General features: G+C 43.0%; 1 protein-coding gene across 1 annotated transcript in view; it reads right to left on the bottom strand.

The window, feature by feature from the left end:
- The window catches only part of zc3h3 (zinc finger CCCH-type containing 3), a 28809-nt gene extending 17163 nt beyond the window's left edge, over nt 1–11646 (bottom strand). Inside the window, exons 1-2 of the mRNA XM_047586112.1 lie at nt 11495–11646; nt 2686–2849 (exon numbers count right to left, since the gene is read on the bottom strand). Coding sequence (XP_047442068.1) covers nt 2686–2849; nt 11495–11583 — 253 coding nt within the window. The 5' untranslated portion in view covers nt 11584–11646. The remainder of the gene's footprint in view (nt 1–2685; nt 2850–11494) is intronic.
- Between the last annotated feature and the right edge of the window lie 723 nt (nt 11647–12369).

The raw sequence follows: 12369 nt of genomic DNA, 5'->3' as shown, positions 1-12369 counted from the left end.
GGTTACAGGCAGGTGGCTCCGCATCAAGACCGAATGCAAAGAAATGAAATCGTGACCTGATGCTCGGAAGACACCGGAGGCGAGTTCCCGGAGGATGCAGCAGGGCCGTGGTCGGGTGTGTTGGGATGCTGGTCACGAGTTGCCGGAGCTCTTCAATTTCACCTGCGGCTTCGGTTGCGGCGGAATGTGTAAAAGTGTGAAGGTGTAGAGGGAGATCTGGGCTTTAATCTGCACCGTTCACGTTTCCCCGGCCCTCCCCCTCACCGCTCTGACAGATGACAACTTTATTATTTCAGATGGCAAATCCAGAAAGCTCCCCTAAGTCTATTAGAGGGCATGTGGACAGAGCCACCGCCACCAACATGAATAAACACTCCTGTACCAGCTCTGGGTGAGCACAGACTCACACTAACACTATGTCCCTGTGAACTGACCCTCAGCATGAAATATGTCTGCAGCTCTAAGTATTGAAGAGTAAATCAGGTATAAAATTCCATCCTTAAACAATCTGTCTTATGATATTCTGAGGGTGTCCTGTGGTGTCTGGCTACAGAACATTGTTGGTGGGGGCCTTTGAGGGGAGGGGTCTCTGTGGGATGATCATCCCACAGATACATGATCAGTTTGGGATGTTGTGAGTTTGGAGGCCAGCTTGTGCTGTTCTTTATGTATTTTTAGTTGTTCCTAAAGCATTTTTTCTGGCTGCATCCTGCTGGGGGTGGCTGCTGCCATCAAGGAGTGTCATAGCTGTGGGGTGGGGGTTCCTGGTCTGGTCTGGGTGGGGGTTACATGTCTGAGTAACATCCACACCAATGAATGAATGAATGAATGAATGCCAGGTCTAAGTTTCCCAGCAGAACAGTTAATTGTCACAAAACGGTCACGTTACTTCTCATGTCAGTGGTCATAATGTTGTGGCTGATCGACATATCGTCTGCGTCTATGTGTGATGTCACTCAGGAAAGGAAATAAGAAGAGCTCCTATTAGCTGGAAGGCTAGGAAGCTAGGAAGAGCAACAAACATGTCGTTGTCTACAGTTCGTTCTTTCCTGACGATCACGTGAAAATATTAAATTAGAAACTGAATGAATGTTGGGATGAAGATGAAAAACACAAAGAGATTTCTGTCTGTTCTTTGAACTTCATTGTCATTTGTTAGGTTTTCTCACTTCTCCTCTTCTCACGCTCTGGATGTGTCAGCTGAACAGCCAATCAGAGAGATCTTCTTCATTTAACAAGCTGAATCAGCTGAGCACAGTGACCCGACTGGAGGCAACGCTTCGGAAAAACACACCAGAAACTAGGGTCACAAAGAGCTCGCTGGTGGCCCCGGCGCCGTCGGCTCAGCTGGCCTCCGACGAGGAGTGTGAAGGCCTTTAAATTCAGCGTTGACAAGACAAAGGTTCTGTGCCAAGAGTGGCCCAACCATGGTGGACTCAAGGAACAGAAAGAGTCGCGTGAGAGCTACGTAGCTGATGTCAGAAACGTGTCAGAAACATTTTTACATTATGTGGCCTGAAGAACTTTCTGCTCAGAAGCAAATCATTTGTTTTAGTTTGACACTTGCATTTAGTTTTTTTTCCGAAGGAATTAAAATAACAGATGCACGTGATGTCACAGGAAGGTGAAGTCTCCATGGTTACGGCCACTGAGTGGCAGAAGGTGACAGTTCAGCATGAATATTAACAGCATCAGTCTGAATCATTATAGCGTCCTAACTGTACAATTAATAAAAAAAAAAGTGGAGAGCTGTTGTGTGATTGACTGAACCAACAGATTTGAAAAGCAGTCAGAGATATATTTTATATTTTTACAGATATCTGCCAAAGAACAGAGAAGTAAATGTATCACTGCATTAGAAGAAACAACTGGAGTCCAGACACAGGAACCTGGTGTTGTGGTTCACATTTAGTGTCAGCTAATATTAATTTATGTTGTATTTATTGATGAAGTTAAACCTTAAGTTACTTCTTATTTTCGGTTCTGGAGGCTGTCAGATACGTCTGTGGATGTGGTTGTATTGGTGTAGTTGTGACCAACATTAATTATTTCAGTTCCAACAATAAACTGAATATTTGTTTTCACTCTTTGTCGTCCTTTTAACACTACAGTATTTTATGACTAATGTTACTTCTCAGTAAAGCTCTTAGCGTTAGCATCTTTAATTTAGCTACATTTATCAGAACTAAAACTGAAACTAACTGAAACTGAGGCTGATCCACTTTTCCAAATAAGGGTGAACTCTAGTACAAAGCTGTTGGAGCTGTGTTGTATAAAGAACCAAAACATCACACTTTAGTATCAGTATCAGCATTTTCCTGGCACTGAAATCAGGTCCATATAAATATCAGGAGAACTGATTTCAGGCCACATGTCGATGTTTATGGACCATTTCTTATTCGTTAGTTCGTATGAATCATTGTCGAGTCCAATTTTTCTTAATTTGATCTGATAATCCACATTTTTCCCGGTCTCTCTGTATTTACTGATACATTTCACCATAATTTTGTCATTCAGTGGATGAAGCAACACCAACACATACCCTCCATAGAGAAACAATCTTGGATGTTCAACTTGCTTTTGAATGACCACTGTGTGAATTCCAATCATTACTTTCTGGTGGGGACCAGAAGTTAACTCCACCGGTGTTAATGTTAATGTTAATGTGTGTTGAGGCCTCTGTACCTGTCCGGTTGATCGACATGTTGGCCGCCACGGTGCGGGACAACTTGTTGGCCGACACGCGGTACAGGGAACCACGGATCCAACACATGGCGCTTCCCTTCCAGGGCCGGGCGGACGGCGGGGGTCTATCATGGGGGGCTCGAAGGCGGTTCTGGAGGAAACTCCTAAGAGGAAGAAAGGAACGGGGGTGAGGAACATGTGGATACATGTGGAATTCAGACACAAAGTTTCACTAATTCTGGTTTGAAATGATTCTAATCATCCGTTTATTTTGAGGCACTAAGAGAGGATCCCATCCAATCTCCCCCCTTTTTACCCATCTTCCCTCCAGTTCCTCCACTATATCTCCCCCTCTTCACTTTATGTTTCCTATCCCGTAGTCTCCCCCCTCCCTCCCTCCCTCGTTCTCCCTCCGTCTCCCTCCCATGTCACAGCACTCTGTTAAATTGCCCCTCTAATGGAAAGGACGGCAGTGTGGAAATGGAGAGAATTGAAAAGAGGAGAGGAGGAAATCAATGAGATAATAGGCAGGGCAGGGGGCCAGAGCAGCGAGGTTGGCCCCTACACTGTGGAGTGTAGAGACCACACACACACACACACACACGGTTATAACACACTCCTGCTACAGTATGTACAGTACACACAACAGGAGGCCTCCACGCACATGCCCACCATTCAGAAGTCACTCAGTCGTCCCGTGTACGCGGAGGTGCGAGCCGCTGGTGTGTACGCGGCTGCCTGGGTGGAGGTGGTGGGGCGGTGCAGGGGTTATGGCGATAAATTGCGCTGTCCTGTCACTTCTATTTGGGGCGGATTGGGGCTGGTGTGCAGGGCGCCGCTGGAGGTAATTTGCTGCCGTATTTCAGATGGGCTGGAAATGGGTTTAGAGCGAGAGTTCATGCCTCCCATTACGGAGAAGAGAGAGGGTTACCGCCGGACGCAGGCTGCGCACAAAACAACTGACACGGCCGCTTAACACGCACAGAGCTGCTGCACTGCTGCAGATAAAAAAAAAAATATAAAAGAAAGAGGAGGAAACGGAGCAAATATCAACCATGTGTGTTCCCATACGTGCTCCACCGGACTACGCGCCATAACTCAGCAGCACAGACACTCAGTTTCACTGATACAAGATCAGTGGCTGCCCTACACGGGGCAACTGCAGCCCGGGGAGCTGTAATGGAGGCTAATGTTGGAGCACTGACTGCCACCCAGGGAGGCTTAAACAAGGACCGGGTGGCCTGGGGAGCCACAATGGAGGTTAATGGGGATATGACATGAACAGTTAACACAGACGGCAGTTAACCCTGACACAAGGGCTTCAGCCAGGGAGGGGTGTGGGGGGTGGGGGGGTAGTGACCGTGGGTGTTACACCGATGGTTTCCCACTCGGTTCATTTGTTTGATTTTTAAAGATTTTAAAAGAAACGACTGCCGTCCCTCCACCACCACTTTTTCTGTACAAGTGCCATTAATTGGAAATGGATCATTTGGATTAATGGTGTTTTTGACTCAATTTGTCCAATGAATTGTCATTGTCAAGTGTATTTTAAGCTGCATTTAAAATTTCTCATGCAGAATATTAAAATATATCAGAATATCGCAGTAATGTATCGTATCGTGACTCAAATATCGTGATACGTATCGTGAAGTCCTTGCCAATACCCACCACCACATCCACATCTCACACACATGTTCGCTCTGGGGTACGTTCATAGTTGGTCATGATGACACCAGAACAGATGTATTCAATGTGTTTTCTTATCAAATAAAGGGAGAATGTCATTACTGATGTCACACAGCAGGTGTTCATGGACCGTGCAGAAGTGGATTTGTAAAGTTAACCCTTCTAATGACAGATTCAGACTGTGTGTGTCACACAGCACTATAAACACACAAAAGAACCAATAATTTCAGGTTATTGTTTCAGCGAGTGTTAGAGCATCATAAGTGTGCGGCTACACATATATGAAGCCTTGTGAATAAGTTCCAACTACAGGCAGAACACGATTCCACAGATACAGACTTTCTTTAACCTGTTTACCTTGATGTCCTTCTCAGAAAGGTCTGATGCACAAATCCTCATCTCGTTTTGTCTACCATTATTAGAGAATACAGAAACGTGTCTTTTTTATATTTAAATAAAATATATAGAAATCACATTTGACCAGATTATCCTGTGGAACATTTACCTTCTAACTCGAGTTCAATATTTCATAGGAAACTAGTTTTGTTGGGTTCGTCCTTTAAAGGACATTTTTTCTTCACAAAGTGACGACTTTCTGTCCCTATTCATGGGACGGATGATGTTAGGGGAGCAGCTGAGGACGCCTAAATCTAGATGGGACACATGTAGACGTGCAGAGTAATTACAGCTGCATTCTTCACTCAGGATAGATCTTATCAACTTGAAATGATTGAGTTGGGTACAGAGCACGCGTCGAGAGTGAGTCCAGCATGAGTCACAATCTAAACCATTTCTATTGCTCATGCTTGTTTATTTTAGGCACAATTATCGCCACATGGCTTCTCCATCACGCAGACGAGTTGCAGTTTACATCCACGTCTGGCCAGATTCATACCAATGAAGGAATTTAATAAACGTGTTCCCTCAACACAGAACACCAGAAACCGCTTCATCTAAACGCCAAAGTCAACAGTTGTGGGAAACCAGACAATAATACTGAGCTCAAGGGTTGAGTCAAAGCCAAAGACTCTGTTCTTTAAGGTTATATTGACCTTAACATTTGAACCCTAAACTTTAATTTGTGTCCAATTTGAAAAACGTAAAAACTCAGGTTTCAAACTCAAATGTCCACAAGAGGTGGATCCAACAGTGTCTCCATCGACCTCCATGTTTATATGTTCAACTTTACGACAGAAATAAACACTTTACAGCATGGTATTAAATAATAAATAAAAACAAAAACAGTTTTGGTCTCTGTAGCCAATTTCTCCAATTCCAATCCATATATGAAGAAAAGTGTTTTGCCATAACTGTAGGAGAATGAAGCAGCTTGTTATGAAGTCTCCATGGTCAGTGGCTTCAAGCATGGTGCTGTGATAGGACGCCACCTTTGTAATAAAAATGGTTTGTACTGAAACTGGGATATTCCAGAGTCTGCTCTCAGTGGAATTTTGGGAAAACACACAAAACAAAACACACAAAATGGTTCGATGGGTTCAGTGTGTAGGAACGCAGCCACAACTGGAAAAGAGTTTGAGAGTCAAGCCTTCACACTCAATATCAGTGCCTGAACAGAACGAACACACAACAATTACCACAGAAACAATCCAAAATCTTCTGGAAAGCCTTTAAGGAAGTGGAAGCTCTTATATATGTTTCTGAATACAGTGTCAATACAGTCACTATCGGCGTAACGGTCACGTGACGTCAGATACGTTTGTCCGTGCAGTGTATTCTGCATCTGTTTAAATGATATCAGGGCTTAAAAAGTTATGCATCAATTAGGGAAATGACCAATCTGACTAATAGATGGGTTCAGTCAAAGTTTGGTACTACAGCCGTCTTCCCAGGTATGAATGAATGAATGCTTTATTTCGAGACCCCAGGTAGAGGAGTAAGTTTCCTGCAGAGCTTCAAAGCTCTGCAGGAAACTTATGGGTGACGTCACTTAGGGTTCATCCATCTTTATGTAAAGTCCATGGTTTCTTTTGCATGATCTTTAACAATTAAACCATTAGTTTGGCTTTTAATTGATTATATTAGTTATTTACCCTGTGATACATCAATAAGTCCATAATATCTCTGATGGATCAACTCTTAAAAAAAGAAAATGTATTTAAATTACCAACATACAGACAGAACAGAAGTAAATTCTAATCTCAGAATAACAGAGAATGATTTCCTTAATTGAATGCTGGTGTTAAAATGAATGGAGTCTGTGAACTGTACACTCTTTCAGGTTTGTTATAAAATAATGACCAGAGAAACAAAACTTAAACTCATCAAAAACCAAAAGTAAAAAAAAAAAATATGGAGGAAAAACCGGAGGAAATAGAGGACGGAGCAAGGGCACAGACAAAGTCCCTCGAGACTAGTTTGCAGGAGTGTGTATATGTGTGTGCGCAGGTGTGTGGATGTGCACTGCTCTGACCATGCGACGCACAGATAAAGGAGAGCGCGATTCAGCAATACCGCTGCCGTTGATGAATGATCCAACTTTTGTTTTAGTGACAGGGAGGAATTTGGAGGGTCGCGCGACTGCTCAGAATAATGCTGCCCTTGTCTATTTGTCTGCAACCCAAGCATTAGTAAGCTCATATTGGGGAAACAGTTACCCTTGAAACAGAGCGCAGCAAAAACAGTCATCTGGCTAATTCCAGCAGCGAGGAGCGCTGCTCTTCTTCAGGCACTTAAAGGAAACCAAAGCAGCGTCGTTACTGCCCTGATCCCATCAGATCCAGCCTAAAGGAGCCGGATTTAGTGTTAGAATATAAGATTAGGACTCAAACCGGAGATTATTTGTGTATAATACAGCGTTGGCAGCGTCTGAAACACACGGCTGTCGGTGACAGGTGAATGACAGATGTGATAAGTAACGAGTAAACGAATGAACTGGGGAATAAAAGGGGATGAATGGGGGAGCGAATGCGGGAAAAGGAGGAGAGAAGTGAAGAAGAGGGAGCGCTGCTTCACTTTATTGCCCAGTCTCTTACATCCTGTACTGATCGATACTGAAGCACTAAAGGAGATGAGCGCCTGGACCAAGTGTGTGTTAGTGAGTGTGTATGTGTGCATAGATATATATACATTCAAAGATAGTACACTTATTTGGGTTCGGGGCGTCTCGCCGTGATGACGGTTTTAACATTTATGGCAGAAGTCAAACAGAGGAAGACGGAGGCGAGTGAGAGACTGCGGCACAAAAACCGGACCAAATAGAAAGACGCGGTGAAAGAGAAGCAACAGAGCAAACATAGGTTTATAGGAAATTAAAGGCTGGTTCAGGGGGAAGAAAAATAGGGAGGAGGGTGTGAGAGAGATGACGGGAGGGCTGGGCTGTAATTTATCCTCCACTGTGCATGCTTTACGGCTTTCTTAATTCAACTCCTGCTACTATTAATGGAGTTAATGTTGAGATTATATCTATTTTCTGGTGGCAGGGTCTGAAATACTGCAGCCGATTCCCCCGCCCCTTCAAACTGCCGCCCGGCATTAAATCACCCCCCCACCCCCTCCCTCCCAGCCCCTACCCTCCACCCACCCACGCTCTTTATGGTTAAGACTAAAGGTATGAGTGCGGCATGCTGGGTAGGGAGACCTGTACCTCCTGTGGGCCACGGAGCAGGACATTTCTCAGACAACTGGATGAGAAAGACGAGCAGAACTGTAGTATTAAAGTATTAATAGTCACACGTTTACAGATAAACGTAACACATGTCCTTCAATTAACACGAGAAAGACTAATTTCTACAGTAAGGAAGATCATTATAGGTGTGTTTGACATAAAAAGAGTTTTTCTAAACTTGAAACAATAGCAGAACAATGTTGGTCTGGAGTCACTCTGTTGGGAACTGATTTTGCTGGGATCCATTGGGTCAATCAGATGGTTTGGGCAGAACTTTATGTGATGATGGATAGAAAGATTATCAGATGGCTCTGATTGGTTAGAGGAATATCCAACCATGTGCAGCGTTTATTTACAATAAACATTTTCTGCCAGTGTGTTTGAGAGGGTATCAGTAAATGTATCACCACCACATGTTAAATGTATTATTTGTCATGTAGTATATATCCAGGTTTAACTTTATATTTGATTTGTTTTAGGTTCCTCTCTATTAGAACTGTTCATACCGTTCATACAATAAAAAAAGTACGATACGATACGAAGACGTGATACTATAAGCGTTTATTTATGCCACAAGGGGGAAATATGGGTGGAATATCTATGAAAAAGAATAACAATGAGAATATAAACTAAAAAAATAGAAAAGATATATTACAAACAAGGCGTCAGCTATTGCTATAAACTATTTTTATAATTACTATCATCTATATATAAATATACTTTATATTGTGCGTTATAATATAATGTAACATGACTAGCTTTGAATGCATTGTGCGTTCAGATCAAAGTTGAATGATGAACTTCTGCTTCACTGATTAGTCAAAAGACTGCCAAACGTTACATTTCTGGGTGACTCGCTATTTAAACCGAGGACCACTCACGGATCGCTGGCATTTAAGAGGAAGTCACAGATAAACTGATGGATCAGGACGTAATGAAGGAAATCACAGTACAAACCCCTTCAACCACGACTCCACGCAGAAAGTTTGAACATATTTTGGTTCATGAGTTCTGGGACATACAAATTCTGATGAGCACATTGAATAAACTCAATCAAAGCGTTCCTGAGACATCGTCTTCACCAGAACAGGAAAAGACAGATGGACAACTCAAAACACGATCCCAGTTGTCGCTGTCGCGGAGGCATGAAAAATACAACGAGATCTTTGTTTTATGTGGCCGCGTCAAACGCCGGCGTCCTTAGAAGAACGAAGACTGGGCCTGGTATTTTTAAGAGGCATCGGTGTTGGAGCTACGAGCAGGATCCCAGATAAGAGCCGAGAACATATGGGGACAGGGATCAGTGGGTCTGATAGGCCAAAGATGAAGAGCAGCACTCAGTAGTTAAGAGCAGAGAATATGAGCTCATGCTCCACTCAATCGCTTCAAATTGATAAAAGTGGTGGTGGGCTTTGGAGCTAAACAGATAGATAAGCACTGAGAAAGGAGTGGGTGGGAGGGTGAGAAAGGAGGGGGGGGGTAACAGTCCCCGGGGACCCGACCTGTCCCCCTCCCTCCCTATCTCTTTCCTCACTACCACACACTTGGTGATATTTCACAGGATGTCACAGGGCTCAAATTGAAAATCCCTTGATGAATCAATATTTACTGCAGCAGCTAAATGAATAGTAATAAGTCACCAGAGGCTGAGTCCAGCCACAGGCCGGGTCCCTCTGTCTCACCCAATCTGGATTACACAAATGAACCTCCTTCATCAGCTCACACCAAACACAAACGCACAATAATGTTTGCGTTTCAAATGGCTAAATCCAAACGAATGAAACATCAGCGCATCCAAACGAATGAAACATCAGCGCATCCAAACCGCAGCGCAGACATTAGTGCATGTTCCACCAGTGGAACGAATCAAATTACATCTCTTCACAATGATGCCGTGGAGGATTCTCAACAACAGTTGCTGCGTTTTCATGTCCTAGAAATACGCAAAACCTAAATATCGCAATAAATAACTGGTAATGGAAACAACCACATTTCTAAAAACTTCTCAGATATCTAGAGCTAAAACACTTTTTCTCTCTGTATCGATACAAAAGTTTATCACAAAAGTGCAATGGAAACACTTTTTCTGCAACTTCTTGTCATCGGCGCTACCGGAGATGACGTAGAGGGTCATGTGACCAGTTCTCTGAGGTCTTTTTCCTCAAAGTGAAGTCTTGCATGACGAGAATTTAAGAGAATTATGGGATATCGCAAAACAAGACTTAAACACCTTTAAATGGAAACATGTAGAAAGTGCAGTTACTTTATCGAAATTTCAGAAAAAAGTTGTAGTGGAAATGCAGCTAGAGACACAAACCTCAGGACTTCACTGTGAAATTATTTGCAATATTAAACAGCAGCACAAGTTAAATTTCACAAACTGCAAGAGAAGGAATATGTTTTTGTAATTTGAACAAACTGACAATTTAAAGGTCTTAAATAAATGACCTTATGTCAAAATATTCTTAAAATTAAATTAAAAATGTGTTATAGATATAGATTTAGTTATGAATCCACAACCATGTGAGAAACCTATTTCTCTCATTTTCATATTTTGAAGAAAAACTGAGCTGTTTGCTGTATATGTTCCTCATCTGTGATCTATTACGATCAAAGTCACACAAATATCACCTCCATGGTTTTATTAGCCAAGCTTCACACTTCACTCATCAGAGACGAGAATGAGGCCTAATAATGAAATGAACATCAGTTACGTAACTGTGTGCAGAGTTTTATTTATTCCTGTAAGTGCAAATTCATTTCCAAGTTATTTTTCTTTACAGGTTTAAGTTCTTTTAAACTTTAAAATGTGTCACTGACAGTTCAGTAATAAGACCAGACAGGTTCTCTAGAGCAGAACCTCATCACCACACGAAAAAGCTACTGGTTGTATGTTACGAGGCTTTAAATGATGAACTTTACTCACCGTGTAAGTGACAGATAACTGTCTAGTTAAGCATTTAAATTTATTTAAAGGTGATTTCTGGACTGTTAATGGGAACCAACTGTGGAATTAGTTGGTAGCTACTACAGACAATTCACAATAATTAATAATGAGAATCTGATTAAAGAGCTCAGTGTGAAAACGAGGCCCTGCTGGCGACTTGTATCTTCAGTGAGGATGTGAGAATGACATGAGGATGAGTACTGAGACAGAGGAAATGAAAGTTAGATTAATGAAGGTGGAGAAAAGACGAGACATTAAGAGAAAGAGCCACCCGTCTCCTCCTCCTCCTCCTCCTCCTCCTCCTCCTCGTGGGTTTGATACTTTCCCTTCTGGTGTGAATTAATGTGAGGAGCACATTGGTGTAAATGGTTTATTCTCCGTGTTATCTACTGTGTAAAAATGAGCACCATAAATTCCTGACCTCTTCCACTGGCGCTGCACATGGCAGTGACATAAAGGACAGGGCGATGTTCTGCAATGAGGGATATTACCCAGCGAGCCACATTAAGGCAGGACCTGCAGGGAGTGTGCGTGAGCGTTCGTCTGCCTACCTGGCAGACTGGATCCTCTTGGCTCGCCAGGACAGGGCCGGGTTGTAGTGGCTGCCGTGCACGGAGCTGGAGCCCGGGCGGGTCACCATCTTGTACCGCGTCCTGAACACCCGCTGGGAAGTGGCGGGACCTGGTGGGAAAGGGGAGAGATCTGTGATGAAACATCAAAACGCACATTCACAACATCTCAAACGTGTTAAAGCCGCGTGTGCACGCACAGACGCACAAGTTTGTCTGAAGACTCTGGCAGGTGTGCTCTTTAATAAGCTTCACATATAAAAATGAGAGGGAATAACAAAGGCAGAATTTTTATGAGTCTAATAAATCATGTGCTCTGTCTCTTTCCTCGCTGCCTTCATCCCTCCCGCCCAGACTCCCTCCCTCCCTCCTTCCCTCTCACTTTCAGTCTCATTCGTTATATCATTTTACAAATCCATCAGAGAAGAGGCGCAAGAGTAGAGAGAGATCGGCACAGACAAAAAAAAAAAAAAAAAAAAAAAAAAGAGGACTAAGTGTTTTTATTTATTTATTTAGTGGCGTATCCATCATGTTGTTTTATGACGGCCCGGGCTGGATGACACACTCGCACAAAGAACAGAATTTGCATTGAGCATCGTCCAGGTGCCATCGGTTTACTGAGATCAAAGACTTCATGGGCCGGCAGACTCTGAAGGTCACAGCGAATAAGTAAAGAATTCTGGTTTCTTTTTAGTTCTCATTTTGCATTTATTGGTAACAATCCTGCTGCTTCCCACAAAATATTTGTAGGGAAAAATTTGGTGTCTTGGTTAGGTAGTGATTCAGCTCCAGCAAAGAGGCGCCACTCCACGCCACGCCATAAGCTCCGCCTCCTACATGTTAGTGGACCATTTGTA

This window comes from Mugil cephalus, chromosome 6 (genome assembly GCF_022458985.1).
Source record: "Mugil cephalus isolate CIBA_MC_2020 chromosome 6, CIBA_Mcephalus_1.1, whole genome shotgun sequence".
Taxonomy (NCBI): domain Eukaryota; kingdom Metazoa; phylum Chordata; class Actinopteri; order Mugiliformes; family Mugilidae; genus Mugil; species Mugil cephalus.
Note: the sequence above shows the minus strand (reverse complement) of the source record. Positions and strands in the feature narration are given on the sequence as shown.